The sequence below is a fragment of the Meleagris gallopavo genome, chromosome 25 (assembly GCF_000146605.3).
Source record: "Meleagris gallopavo isolate NT-WF06-2002-E0010 breed Aviagen turkey brand Nicholas breeding stock chromosome 25, Turkey_5.1, whole genome shotgun sequence".
NCBI lineage: Eukaryota > Metazoa > Chordata > Aves > Galliformes > Phasianidae > Meleagris > Meleagris gallopavo.
The window spans coordinates 4,628,579-4,644,022 of NC_015035.2; the positions used below are offsets into that span (position 1 = coordinate 4,628,579).

The 15,444-nt window shown below is 46.0% G+C and overlaps 1 protein-coding gene across 1 annotated transcript; it reads right to left on the reverse strand.

Annotated features, from left to right (window-relative positions):
- Positions 1-1,454: 1,454 nt before the first annotated feature.
- Positions 1,455-14,124, reverse strand: MACO1 (macoilin 1; the record flags this gene model as incomplete). Its single annotated transcript, XM_019622740.2, has 10 exons — positions 1,455-2,648; positions 3,480-3,654; positions 4,812-4,932; positions 6,008-6,190; positions 6,381-6,539; positions 8,663-9,158; positions 9,943-10,121; positions 11,334-11,457; positions 13,135-13,261; positions 13,954-14,124. Coding segments are annotated over 10 exons (1,938 nt in total), but the record flags the coding sequence as incomplete, so codon positions are not given.
- Between the last annotated feature and the right edge of the window lie 1,320 nt (positions 14,125-15,444).

Genomic DNA, 15,444 nt, shown 5'->3' on the forward strand with positions numbered 1-15,444 from the left:
CGCCGCGCCACTTCGGCAACTTTCGCTGCGCTCCGCGCGTCCGGGGGCGGGGCTTGAGAGGGGGGTAGGGGGGGCAGGACAGAGCGACGGCGTGACGTTACGTTACGCAGAGTGACGCAATGCGACGTGGCGTAATGACGCAAAACGACGTGACGTGACGTAATGACGCAAGGCGACGTGAGGCCCTTAGAGGCCGCAGTCACTCCGGTCGTTCCGTTGGTCGCGGCGCTCAGCCTGTGCCGCTGCGATTCAGTGCAAGTGGATTTTCGCCCTTTTTTTCCCCTTTCCTATAAAGCCCATGCAGACCGGGGTTATTCTTTTACACTAAGCGGTTGCAGATGTGGCTGCGCTCCGATAGCAGCCAGCGCAGGCCCTGAGCTGGGCTCTGAGGTGAGGAGATGGCGGCCCGTCTTTATGCTGTATCCCGCGTTCACGTTGGCTGCAAAAGGTTCTGCGCGGATCTGCTAACAGCTGTAACCCCACAGGGAAAAGAACGCAGCCGAGGCCGAATACCGGAACCTCAGCACTTACTGCAAACGGTGCCGAAGGAGGCAGCAAAACGGGAAACCTCAGCACAAAAAAGGTCAGTGATGCCATTTCGTGTTCACAGAATCACAGAATGGCCAGGGTTGGAAGGGACCTCAAGGATCACGAAGCTCCAACCCCCTGCCACGTGCAGGGCCACCAACCTCCACATTTCACACCAGCCCAGGCTGCCCAGGGCCCCATCCAACCTGGCCTTGAACACCTCCAGGGATGGACGGGGCATCCACAGCCTCTCTGGGCAGCTGTTCCAGCACCTCCCCACTCTCTCTGTCAAGAACTTCCCCCTGACATCCAACCTCAATCTTCCCTCCCTCAACTTCAAATCACTTCCCCTTGTCCTGCTGTTACCAACCCTTTCCAAGAGTTCTGCTCAACGATGGGAAACCTCCATCAGTGGTGAGTGTTGGTGAGAATTACAAAGGATGAACCAAAAATGCAGCTGACAGTGATGTGCACACCTGGCTGAAGCTCCAAGTTTATCCCAGAATAAAATATCTGTGCTGGAAATGATGAAACTTTAATACTTTTACTACTTGTGTGTCCTGCTTTGTTTTTTTTTTTCAAATGAGCTGCACCAATTAGCAGGAAGCCTTAACAAAAAGCCTTTCAGAAGCACTTTGTCTTTCCAGACTCCATGTTTGCAAACCCACAACATTGAGTTTATTCTGCTCCTTCCCAATGCAGTTTTGTTTCCCATCCTTTCAACCACCACCCTCAAAATAATCTGCAGCCCTTTGGATGTCAACAGTGCCAGCGTTTCTTCTACCAACCTACAGCACACATTTTAATTTAAACCTTTCTGCAATTTAAAAAACTCCTTAAAAACCTCCTTGGCACAACGGCTGAAAAAATATTCAGCTCCATTTAAGTTTGCACACATGAGGTGATAGAAAAAAAAGTAATAATAATAAAAAACCAGAACTGCAGCTTTTATTAGCCAGCTTTACAGTCTCTTGTATACAGTACATTGCACAGCTCTGCCTTCACAACGCTTCCTGGGTTAATATTGTGCCTTCTGTGATGCTGTATCATCAAGGCAAGTTACAGAACACTGCTGAGTTTATATCGAAATAAACAGAAGATGTAACCTTGGTTTATGATGAACATCCAAATTACCATGTACAATTTGCAGCAGACTCTGTAATGAGCTTGATATAAAGCTAGATGACAGCGAAGGGGGGAAAAATAGTTTAAACTATCAAGTTTCCTCTTGAAATGTCTTTTCCCAAGGCACTGTGAACAAGACTGTCAGCAGTTCTCAATGACCAGAGACACCAATGGGAGCATAAATATTTCACACAACAACCACGGTCGCATCCTCACCCATTTCCTCCTGCTTTTCCTTAAGCAACACCCCTGAATTTTGTTTGGTCCTTGGACGGGGGAATTAAATTCTCTTCCTCAACACCTTCTATTTGTATTTAACACATCTATCAATCAAAGCTTTGTTGGATTATTTAACCCTTTCACTGTCAAAACAAAAGGTTTTTCCTCACTATTTCTCAGTGAATCTGATTGGCAAATTCAACTCGATTGTTTAAAAATAAAAACAACGGGAGAAGAAAGGGTTCAAAATCAAGCAAAGCCCTGTATTTTCAAGAGGAAACCATGCACAAGTACATAAGAAGGCAAAATTGGCTACTTGAAAACCAAGAATTGTTTTTAATGCATTGGCCAAGGAAAATAAATTGCAAAGTTCTGTGAGGTTTTCTAAAAATTTACAAGAAAAACTGATGGGCAGTTCTAGTCGATCCAGATGTTCTTTTTTTTTTTTTCTCCTGTTTTTAATGACAACAAATAACAGTCTCACACGATACAATTTCATCTTGGACTGCAAGAGACACTCCTGTGTGAAGCCTTCAGCACGGCGACGTCACCGGGCAAAACCAGAGTTGGCATTCATTTCTTCATGGGCTGATAAACAGAGGCATTGGGATCGAGTCCAGAAGGGCTGGTCTCCACAAATTTGGAAGAGTAATGTGGGGAAACGGGGCTGAGCGTGCTGGTGGCTGCGGTGTAGGTTATGCTGGGCATTACTGCCATCACTTCGGCAATCTTCTGTTTGAGCTCCTTGATTTCCTGATCTTTCTGAATGATTTGCCCTGAAATGGCAAAGAGTCGCTGAGAAACAGCTGCACCTTCTCACCTTCCAGTTCTGTGATGAGCTGCTGAAGCCAAACGCCCAGAAGGGATTTGGCTTTTTGATATCGTAACAGCAAAAGGAGACTCGGCGCAGCTGCCCCTCTGTGTCAATGAGTGATGTTTACAGCACCACATCACACAATCACATCTCCTATTCTGTTTTGCATTGTTTGGATCCACAACTGCGCAGTGCCAAAATGAGATTTTTATTCTGCACTGTCCCATTTGTCACAACCACCCCATGGGGGGTTATTAAACACGTTATTCCCCTTATTTCCAAAGCTGTCCACACCATTTCTCTACACCCCCCACGTTCTACACCACCCCACACTCACAAACTCATTACTTTATGTAACCACATAAAGTGCACAGAAAAAAAAAAAAAAAAGATTCTCATTCTAAGAAAGCCTTCCTGCAAACGAACTCCTTCGAGGAAATTCGACAGCTACTAAACCAAGAGTTTACTTCTTTTGCTGCAGGGCCTGCCCAGCTAACAGTCAGCCCAGCAGGGTTAAATGCTGGCTCCAAGCTCCCCCTGGTGGCACTCCAACACCCCTCTGCTTACCGACGGGGACTTTGGGGTTTTTCCCCCCACATTTTGGTCTGTTTGCTTCAGGAGGTTGAAGGACAGGGATAACAGACAGCACTGCTATCTTATCTTCTAGCTCTTTCAAAGGAGTTCTCCAGCTTTGAGGAAACCATTTATAAAAAATGGAGGAAATCCCAGGACGGCTTGGGCTGGGGGGACCACAAGATTCCCCATCTCCAACCCTCCCACCACTCTGTGTTACCTTGGGCGATCTCAAGCTGCCGTTTCGCATCTCCTAATGCAGAGAAAAGATCCAGCTTGATCCGCGTCTCTGCGCTCAGGCTGTTCTCTAAGTGCTGTGTTTTATCCTGCATGGCTGAAAGTGCTGACATCAACACCTCCGTATCCTTCTCATTTTCCTTGTACTTCCTCAGTTCCTGGAGGAGCAATGAGGACAAATATTATTCCTGTAGGTTTCATGGATGAGCTGGACTGAGAAGTCTTTCCCTTTCTTGCAGCGCACTACTGGGCCTGCTATTAATACAGTCAAATTAAAATGATGGTTAATTGAGGACGCTGTAATATCACCTGCAGTCATTATAAATGACCATCACACAAGTGATTAAAGCCATACTGTACAAAGAGCAGTTGCAGTACAGTGAGCAGGTGCACAGAATGGCCAGGGTTGGAAGGGACCTCAAGGATCACGAAGCTCCAACCCCCTGCCACATGCAGGGCCACCAACCTCACATTTAACACCAGCCCAGGCTGCCCAGGGCCCCATCCAACCTGGCCTTGAACACCTCCAGGGATGGACGGGGCATCCACAGCCTCTCTGGGCAGCTGTTCCAGCACCTCCCCACTTACTCTGTAAAGAACTTAAGGTCCTATTTCCCCTGCTCCTCAGCTCCTTACTGTCTGTACCACTGAGAACTTCCACCCATCCCTCCCAGCTGAGAGCTGCACAAAGAACTAAGCTGTGGAATACGAAAGCAGCTAGAATGGGGACAAATCCCTTACCAGGAAGTTTGAAGCTATACTAAATAAAGACTGACTGCACTGTAAGCTATTTCAGTTGTCTGATGGGAGGGATTTCTTCATCTTCGCATGCTTTTCACGTTTAACCAAACTGATGCAAACCCAGAAATGTAGAAAAGCGAAAAGGAGGGAGCGAGTACTGCATGGAAGTCAGTCACCTTGTGGTTGGGAATGGCTATTTCTAGATGGTTGGGGGCTGTTTTGGTTGTTAAATCCCTTACTTGCCAACATTTAAAACAACACAGACTGGCAACAAGGCTTCACATAGGACATAAGGTGTAGTGGGGGTTATGTTCTCCTCAGTCTATCCTGACCACTGGCTTGGGGAAAAGAAAACCAACCCAAACCATTTAAACATTGGAATGGTGTGGAGCTGAGACCTGTAACTTTTCTTATCCCCATCTTCTCACAAACTCTGATGCAAGACATGCAAGAAGGACATCTGAAGAGACCAATTCTTGACGGTGTTGACTGCCTCTTGTGTAGATCCAGCAGTCTCAAGGGTCTGAGAGCACTCACTGTGATGCTGCTCTAAGCCCTGGCACTTTCTTCTTACCTGAACTTTCATTTCTAGTTCTCGTATCTGATCTTCTTTCAGCTTGATGTCAATGCTCAGCTTCTTGCACTCTGTCTCCAGCTCTCGGATACGATTCCGTAAAGTTTCGGTACATTCTCCTCTGCAGAAAAAGCATTGAGAGAGAAGACACTGAATAAAAGCAGGAGGCTGTCAGCCCGGGATTGCTTATTACATGAAAAGCACTATCAGTATTGATGGATAAGAAAGGAAAGGTAACTTTTTTCTTTTCAGTAGGAGCTTTTCCCTATGGCAACAATGAAGAACTCCACAGTTACCCAATTTTACATCTTGAGGATTGGGAAGTTGCCTGGGACGTTTATGAATGATGGAGAACAGAAAAGCCGAAATAATGCTTTTCAGACACTTGCATCACTGCAATCATTGTCACCTGCATCACATTTTCATGTTCAAAACCATTCCATCTTACACCTGCTGAAATATCACTGTGCTGAGCACTGGCAGTCAGTGGCTACAGCAGAATATTTCTGAGGAGCAACATAAAGGCCATTTTGGCCAAGGTCACTGCATGAAACCTTGATTCACAGCCCCCATGTGAAAGAGGAGATTCTGTTTTGAGAGGACTGACCCACACAGGGCACAACAGCTCTCTGCCAGCACAGCCACTGTACAGCTGATAACTCACAGAATCTCAGAATGAACCACAGAATGGCCAGGGTTGGAAGGAACCTCAGGGATCATGAATCTCCAACCCCCTGCCACTCGCAGGGCCACCAACCTCCACATTTCAGAGCAGCCCAGGCTGCCCAGGGCCCCATCCAACCTGGCCTTGAACACCTCCAGGGATGGACGGGGCATCCACAGCCTCTCTGGGCAGCTGTTCCAGCACCTCACCACTCTCTCTGTAAAGAACTTCCCCCTGACATCCAACCTCAATCTCCCCTCCCTCCACTCCAAACCATTTCCCCTTGTCCTGCTATTATCTCCCCTTTCCAAGAGCTGACTCCCTCCTGTCTGTAGGCTCCCTTTAGGTACTGAAGGCTGCACTGAGGTCACCCCGCAGCTTCTTTTCTCCATGCTGAACAAGCCCAGCTCCTTCAGCCTGTCTTCATAGAGGAGGTGCTCCAGCCCCCTGATCATCTTTATAAACTCAGAGTGCATTCATCATCTGAGACACTTTCTGGACCTGATATTCCTTCTGGGGCAGAACCACATACCTTGTAGCAGCAGCAAATGCAACAGCACGTGCAGCAGTAGCTTCTTCCAACTTCTTTCTCTTTTTTTCTTCCATTAATTGTTTTTCTACAAAGGCTCTTGCCTCTTGCTCTGCCTTTAGTTTCTTCTCCAGCTGGCTGATCATTTGCTTGTCTTTTTGTTTCATTTGTACAGTATTGTGCAATCTGGAAGACAACAGGTATGGGGTTTAGCACAGGTTTTCACTTACTACAAATAAATTGCTGTCACAAGTCCCAAGCGAGTCTTGCTTTCTTGCAAGCACCTTCTACTTTGTCAAGTCTTAACACAGTATTTCCCCCTCCAGCAAACTCCAGCCATCAGCAATCATCTCACACAGCTTTACAGAGCACCTACTTGTTCTGGAGCAGTTCGTTTTCCTGCCGGAGCTGCCCGATCTCAGACCGAATTCCCCGTTCTGTGTTGGTCAAAGAACTGATCTGGCTACGCAGCTCCTGCTCGATCTGCCTGCTTGCTTGCAGGTCAGCCTTTAACTTTTTAATGTCTTGTTCCAACCTAAGACAGACAATTTTAAAAGACAGTGCTCAGTTTCAAAGACTGCACTTCCCCGTTACCCAAAGGTTCCAGTGCATCAGATGCTCAATTCAGAAATGATGCCCCTTTTTTAGGTAACTCTACACGTACAGCTCTACGTACAGCTGTGCAAACTTTTCATAACACCCCCAGGAATTCTGTTCCCCTCCACGCACTGCAGCATTGCGGAACACCTGATGGAATCACCTCCTTCCCTCCAAGCAGAAATGAAACTGATAAGGCTGAGAAACCCCCCCAGAAACCCCCAGGGCTCACAGGTGACCACAAGAGCACATTTTTGCTTTTCTCACCTAATTAAGGCGGTGTTAGTGATGCTCTGCTCTCCTGAATTCTCACTAAGCATGGTTCCTCCAAGTACAAAATGTACATGTGTTATGTTATCCACAGTTCAGGACTCGGTGAATTTAGTTTCAATTTCTCCTGAACTGAGAGAATCTGCTATACACTTAATTGCAGCCTTAGCAAGTCATGGAAGCTTATTTATTAATATATTTTCATCTCAAATGGGTTAAACAGAGACACCAGTTTGTAATGAGAGGCCCCCTGCTCAGCTTTGTGTTCCACACATGTTTGAAATAAATCTCTTAAAGTAAAAGAATGAATAAAAAATACATCGTGTATGTACGCATAGGTAGAAGAAAAATCACAGTCAGCAAACAGTCATGGCACAAAGCAAATGAATGCTTCATGCTGAGGACAACAAGTTATTTCAACACCTTGAGCTCCATCGTGACAATCAGACAGCAGCAAAGTGTCCTCCCTATACGAGTTAGGAAGCCAGTAATCCATCACAGTGTAAGGACCAAATGTTTCCTGCCTGGTTTCTCTCATTAAGACATCAGATCTGCCAAAATTAGTGGTAATTCAATTAAAAAAAAGTTCATTTCCCATTAAAAAAAAAAATAAAGAAGTGCACTTCTTGCATTCTCTGGTGTGAGCCACGTGCTCATCTTCAGCCCCCAAATGTTCTGCTGTAAAAAAGCAAGTCCAAGCTCTTCTGTGCATACAGAGCCAGTGCCAATTTCTTTCAGTTTCTCATTACTAGAAACACAGATATGCTTCTTTTTTTTCTTAAGCACTGCTGCATATCATTACTGATCTCAGTAACAAAGTAGATGACTGAGCAGTCCCCTCCAAGATGGACCATTTCCCTTATTGCCTTGGGAAGGCAAAGCCAGCTCAGGCTGCTGCTTCCAGCCATCCATAACCCACTGATGAATGGTGTGTCCCTTTGTTTACACTGCTCCATCACCACCTGGCTACAAAAACTGAAGTTCTACATGACCCAGAGTGCTTTGCTAAGAGAGCTGTTCTTTCTTTTGCTCTCTCGTTGCCCCTGCTGCCAGTGTGAGCATGCAGCACTGCAGTTCTGCTGTGGGTGCTGTGCCATTGCTAGCAGCTCCTCAGGGCAAACTTCAGGCGAGTGGACATCAAGATGTGACCTCTCCCATCTCTGCAGTTCTGTTAAAGTGCTGTGGCCTGCATTTAAACTGGTTTGTTAGCAGTAATGCACACAGCAAGTTCGGGTTATCGCTTCAAGGAGTCGTAGGGCAGCTGATGATTGCATCTGTATTTGTGAATTGAAAGCAAAAGCCAAACATTTCAGGGGGAAAAAAGAGACCCCACCACCAGATGAGAAACCAAAACCTGCCCAAGTACCACCGAACCCCTCTGAATTCCCTGGAGATGTAAAAACCACCCGGGAATGTTTGCCAAGAACACATCCCCTGAGCTCTGTACTGAGCATTCTCCACATTTCCCTCATGTCTTTCCTCCAATGACTGTCACAGCCACCCACAGAGCCTCCCAACACCCCGTGAGGTCGGTGAGGACCACATCCTAAGGGACACAGGAAGCTGTTTGCTGAAGATTACGTGGCCAACGGGAGGCAAAAGTCAGGAACAGAACCCCAGCAGGCTGCCTCCTGCCTGCCTTACCCCATTACAAACCAGTTCTGTCTTCTTTATGAGATCATAAATTACATTTCCCTTAGAAGACCAAGTAAAAAAAACCAACAAAACCCCAAACATACCCAATGCCCGGCACCACGAGAGGCTGTTAGACTGCATTCCAATGAAACTCACCTCACCAACGCATCTGGTTTGCTGAGCTGGTTATTGGGAATACAATTCTCCATTAAGTCCTTATGTGCACTCGGGCTCTTGCTTGGACACTTCTGTTTTTTCTCATTTTTAGTGGATGCTGAGGGGATGCTCCCATTGGTCACACTGTGACTACGTGGGGAGGAGTTCACAACCCCACTGACGTTTTTGTAATTTTTGGATGAGGCAGTGCATGAGTCCTCCTTTAAGAGGTTTTCTGTACTTCCTACAAGATCGTTATTTAATCTTTTACTATTGATATGGTTTTCCATATATTCAATTTCTTGTATTTTAGAGTCTACAGGTTGCAAAATGTTGTTATTTATTCCGAGATTGTGTTTCTTAGCATCCTTGTCCTTTTCTTTCCCTTTTTCTCTATATTCTAGCTCTGGCAACGTTGCAGATAATTTTTTATTGGCTGGAATGCCTCCATTGTGCTGCAAAAGTATCGAGGAATCCATCTCAGATAATCCTTTGGCTGCAATACCAAAATAAAGAAAAAAAAAAAATAAATTAGTTTGTTAAAAATCAATCAATATTATGACACAAAGAAAAACAATGGAGTCTACAACCATCTCTTCTGCTGAAGGCAATCATTACGAGTCTGCTTAGCAAAAAGAAGACAAACCCAAACCCAAGAAGAAAAAAATGGGTGGCCAGCAGGGAGGGAGAGGTGATTGTCCCCCTCTAATTGGCTCTTGTGAAGCCCCATCTGCAGTGCTGCAATCAGGGGTGGGAACCCCAACATGGGAAACACGTGGAGCTCTTGGAGGAGCCACTAAGATGATCAGAGGGCTGTGAGGAAAGGTTGAAGGAACTGGGCTTGTTTAGCTCAGAGAGGAGAAGGCTGCGGGGAGACCTCATTGTGGCCTTCGGTACTTGAAGGGAGCGGATAAACAGGAGGGGAGGTGGTGATAGGACAAGGGGGAATGGTGGTTGGATATGAGGAGGAAGTTTTTCACCCAGAGGGTGGTGACCACTGGAACAGGTTGCCCAAGGAGGCTGTGGATCCCCGTCCCTGCAGGCATTCAAGGCCAGGCTGGATGTGGCTCTGAGCAGCCTGGGCTGCTGGTTGGTGACCCTGCACACAGCAGGGGGTTGAAACTAGATGCTCATTGTGGTCCTTTTCAACCCAGGCCACTCTAGGATAAGACCAAACCAAACCAAAGATTTCTTTCAGCCCTCCTCTAGGATCACAAGGGATGAAAGCAGCGGAACTTTGAGGTGCTGGTGGCACACGCAGAGCAGGAGGTGCAGCTCACCTTCCTCTGCCTCCCTCTCCTGTCGCTGCAGCATCTGCTGCTCCGGGGGCAGCGCTTGCTGCAGGAGCTGCATGTAGAACTCGTTCTCTTTCTGCACTTCTTTTTGTTTTCTTAAACGCATTTTGTAGCTGACGTAGCTTTTAAAGCCAAAGCCCAAACTGACGACAGGGTAACCAATGCTATGGGGGGAAAGAAAAAGAAAAGAGCAACTTTATTATTCCAAATGTAAAGTAATGAATTGCAAAGCTGTGAGCGCATCTGAATTTTTCACACAGTGACCCACAGAACTTTTGTGCTATGCTACGATAAGAATGTAGAGAGTTTGTTACCAAGCTACAGCTCGTTACAGATAGACTAATTGTAACATAAATGATTACAACAATGCAATTGCATGGTGCATAGCAGTGCCAGCTGTTGGACAAGCACAAGGTGCAACCGTGCATCTCTCCAGGAGGTAACAGCCAACTGCAATCTAGTTTTGGTCCTGAGGGGCCATGCAAACATCTCCATATAAAAATACATTGTCTTTGGCAAGCACTGTAACAAAGCACCACGAATCTGCATTTTGAACACAGAAGGTATCCTACACTGGGGAAAACTCCCATCTAGATGACTGCATTAACCATGGAAGTCTTCCCACTCTTTGCTCAGTAACAGCACTGTGCAATCTGCATTTCTAAGTACGCTTCCAGAATGCAAGAACCATTTGCATATGCATCTGCCAGTGCTCCTTTTGTGATGCTGAGCAAAGCCAGCTGTAGCTCCAGTTTGAAAACCCTGATGACAAGCAGAGATGTCTGCATCTAATTCAGCAATAGAAAGACTTTTCTTCGCAGCTCCTGAACTGTTTTTGTAACCTGAGCAGAATTCAGTTTGTGTTTAAGGGGTTTATTTGCGCAGCGTGGACAACAGAAATGAAAATGACAGATGCCAAATTAACGAGGGCTGCCCCATGGAGAAATGGGCCAAACACTCCGGGAACAAAAGAGGAGACACATTAAACCCAGCACAGCCTTGTGGTACACTACAAACTCGTGGTAGAGAAGTGCACCTCTGGACAGAGAGGTATTCTTCATTAGAGAAAATCTTCTTAATGGAATGCATGAATCACAAGTGAAAATATTTTTATGTCACTTTTGCCTTCCACTCGTTACGAAGGTACAGGATTTGTAAATGGATGACAAGAACTTCCAAAAATATCACAAATACCTTCAAGACAACCACACTTGGTTAATGTGTAACACACGTTATGGATGGAATGCTTAAGGACAGCTGTGAGAGGGAGAATCAAGCAGCCAAAGCCTGAACCAACATCCAAAGCCCCGGATATCAATCCCCCTGGTTTAATAATAAATGCTTAATAAGAAATGTTAATGAGCAAAGGGACTTACCAGTGTGCTGCGAAGGGACGACAAAGGTCCACGTGGAAGTTCTTTAAATCTTTAAATCTAATTGCTGCTTCGATATAAACAAAAAGTATCCACAGTGATACTGTTGGTAGACACACACCCCTCTCTATGGAGGGGAGAGGGAAGGAGAGACAGAAAAAGAGAGAGAAACACCTCAGCACCAAAAGTCATTTTTAAAGGTTTTCAAAAGACAGCGGGCAATTTTCAGACATTTATAAATGGAATTGTAAGAGCTTGGGAGTTTGCTTGATAAAGTATCTAGGATGTCTTTAAGGTGGTTCTGAATTCTGTCTCCTTATCTTGTTTGATTGCTGCTACAAGGCACCAGTGAGAACCAGCAGAGGTGGAGCAAACTGCACAGCGCGGCACGACGCCGTATATAGACCAGGAATGTGAGTGGAAGGAGCTGCAGGAGATGAGCTCATGTTACAGCTGCCAACCTCACAGCCAGAACTGCTTCCCCACCCCACGTTCGGGATCTGCCAGGCCCAGCACTGAGCAGATGGGCTCCAGAACCGCTCGTGGCAGAGGAACGGAGGGCACAGCACGGATCCTTCCCTGCAGCAGCCAAGCAAAGCTCAGCTCAGCTCAGCTCTCAGCCCTCTTGGTCAATGGAAGCCACCACTGCTGACTGTGTTACTGCTGTAGAATTCCACAACTCAGTTACAGCTCCGTGCCCCAAACTTCATCAAGTCCTTGGCTACGCGCCGACGTCAACGTCTTGTGTGCTTATTTGGAAACAGGTCTCCAGTTTGGAGCTGTGGGTGCTATTTTGAGGCCCTGATGTGATTTGCTTTGCTCTGTTTACTATGCTCTCTACTTTTGGTCTCTCTTGAACTGCTTCCTTCAACGCAAATTGGAAAGCTCTGGTAAAATCCCTGTGCTACAAGGGATGGTTCTGGTAGGTAGGTGCACTACCTAAAAAGATCACCACTTTCTAACAAAAAAAAAAAAAGAAAAAAAAAGGAAAAAAAGAGCAAATTCCCATCAACTTAAATAAGCATTAAAGAAAGATTAATTCCTAAGGTTGCAGGGAAGCAGAGCTAAACAGCTGAAGTTCAACCCGACGCATCAGGTGCTGCCTTTACTCTGAGAACAACTTGAGATCACGCTTTGACATCTTAACACAACCCTAAAAATAAACCCAGGTTTGGAGTTTTTTTTTTTAACCTATTTTATATTGGGCAGCAACTGGTTCATAGTCTTTTCCATGAACTCCCACGCTGTCATTATTACCCATGAGTAACTTGTCAGGGAGATGACTGCTTTCACCAGCAAGCTGAGAAGCAATCCATGCTATCCTGCAAGCTCCCATCATCTAACTGCAAGACTAACACAGAAATATTACCAAAGTCCCGGACACCAATGTCCTGGGGGACCAAAAGCTGCCTTTAAGCAAAGCAAGGTATCTTCCTGAGTTAAATAAAGTGGGATATATGGTGATATCCCAGTTGAACAGCATAGTAGTTGAGCACTGGGAAGGGTATCGTATTGTTTCTTGCATTTGCTCAGTACTTGTTGAGCTGTGCAGGAGCGTTCTGAAGTCAGGAACTCCTGCTCACAGACCTTCAGTTCCAGCAGTTAATCATTAAGTGATGATTAACCACAAGATGTACAAAGAGATAAGGATAAGGATACCAAGGACAACAAAAAGAACATTTCTTACCTGTATAAAAAGTACATTAAAGCAAATCTAACAAATAGAAGAGGGATTCTGCATGTTATTAATTAATTAAGATACATATTCGAATCAGTATGTTTTAGTTAAAGAACAATGACCTACCTGTGTGCCAGACATACTGTACCCACACATACGTGCTGGCAGCAAAGAACAGCCATTGTATTGGTATGAAGAGCAGACATATTATATTTGATGTGAATGCTACACACACAAAAAATACTGAAAAAGCCTAAAAGGAGGGAAAGAAAAGTGTTTCAGATTATTCCAGCAAACATCAGCAGTGAGTCCAGCACAGAAACATGTGTTACTTATACCCAGGGTAAAGAAATTACTGCACCTGAATGCTTGGGAGACATCACTAAGATCACCCAGTCCAACCAAACAGAGCGGCCTGGCTGATGGCAGGACAGATCTGTCCATCCATGAGCCAACACGTACAGCCTGAGAATATCTGTGCCCCAGCCACTCCTCCTGCAAGTCCCCAGGCTGCTGCATTTACACCTTATTTTGTTTGAAGATCGCTGACATACAGTGTTGATGTAGTGCTATCATTAAGATTCGACTACAAATAAAAACCAGCAGCATCACTTACTCTCCCCAAGTGGTAAATATTTAAACAGGCAAGGGCTTAAAGGAAGCTCTAATAGAGGGGGATCCAAACAAATCCCCTTATCTCAGGAATTCAAGCGCTATCTGCCTACAGTGAATTATTTGATAGTGATGTGCTCCACTTCCACTTGCCACAGATTAAAGAGGCAACGTGAGAAGGAAGAGACTTGAGCACAAGTCACCTTGCCACCCGACAGCTCCTTTTGTGGAAGTGAGCATCAGTGCCACTAAATAAGCTGTGGAACGTGGAAATTACCCTGACACCTCACAGGACTTCCCCACCAAGGGACAGCAGCCCTGTGCTGTACTCACCAAGCCCTGGTATCTGAAGGAATCGTAAACGCTCCTGATGAAGAGCCAGAAGGGCCACAGATACTCAAATCTGAACTCCAGGACAAAGTCTGCTAACAGTACCAGTGCCCACACCACCAGGAACTTCAGGTACAGGAAAGTACTGCAAAGAAAAAAGAAAAGTGATCTCAGTCAGCATTTCCAATACAAAGACTGATTAAAAAAGAAGCAAACGATTTGTACGAGCTTATGAACTTTTTGCTTTTAATTAATTAAAAGGTCGGGAATAAAAACTGTCGGTAACTGCAATACAGGAGAGAAGATTTCATACAAAATAATTAGACCACAGGCCGCCTTCCATTAAAATCAAGCCTTGTCTAACACAGCTGACTTCTGCTCAACTGCATTTATTGTTAGAGCAGCAATGAAGGCGCGTTGCTCTGACCAGACGCTCAGCCTCAAGCTCCCTTTTGCTTTGCAGTGTATTTGCACAAAGCAAAGCCTGGCAAACAGAGACACTGCCACAGCTGCGGTGCTCCTCTCCTGCTCCGCACTCCCCCATCCTCGGGGCTGAGATGTTTCTGCCTCCCCCCTCCTCACACCGCAGATGTTCTCTCATTGTCTGCTGAGCACGAACCGCATCGCCAAATACATGAAGGTATATTTTTAAGCCTTTAACTACAGCCATTGGGAAGAGTGTTTTGATGCCGAGCTGCCAAAGGGGTATATTTAAACACATCTACGTTCAAATTAATACATCCATTTAGGAAAAAGAAACAACGAAACAAAACACAAAAAGGGTGTATTTGCAGCACGCTGCAGCTGGCGGGGATCCTCGGAAGGCACACAGATCCCGACCACAAAGGCACACTGACACCCTCCAAATGAGATTATGTGAATAAAACCACGGCCCAAACGCAGCAGCAGCCCCCTCCCTCCCCCTGCTTTGTATCAGCCCTTCCCAGCCCTGCTTCTCCCTCTGGTGCCTCTATTGTCCCTCTGTGCCACGCACTGCTGCACAGCCCAGAGCACAGCGTTGCTCTGTGACCCCACACCTGCAGTTCTGACACCCGCTGATGCCTAAAATCTGGGCAATCCATTTTCTGACCCACATGTAAAACGCTGGAGGAGGAGGATTCTTTTTTTGGGGAGCAGCTTTACACCAACAGAGGGGAATTGAGGTCAGGTGTGAGCAGGAGCTCCTTTACTCAGAGCTCACGCAGCAACAAAATGGAATGGAGCTTTGGTGGGAAGGGTCCTCCTCTGCTGTACCACCAGTGGGACTCAGTGAGGAGCACACAAGCAGCGTCAGCAGCAGAAGAGTGGGTGCAAAATACATCAAGGATGAGGAGTGGGAACCAAGCAGCAACAAGTCAACTTCAATTGCTTCGACAACAACAAGCTGCCACGAATACCTCCATGAACAGCCCAAGTCCTAAGGCACGTGTAGTGCCAAGGACAAAAGATGCTATCTGCAAAATGATGGCAACAGAGAGCTGAAAAGGCATAAAG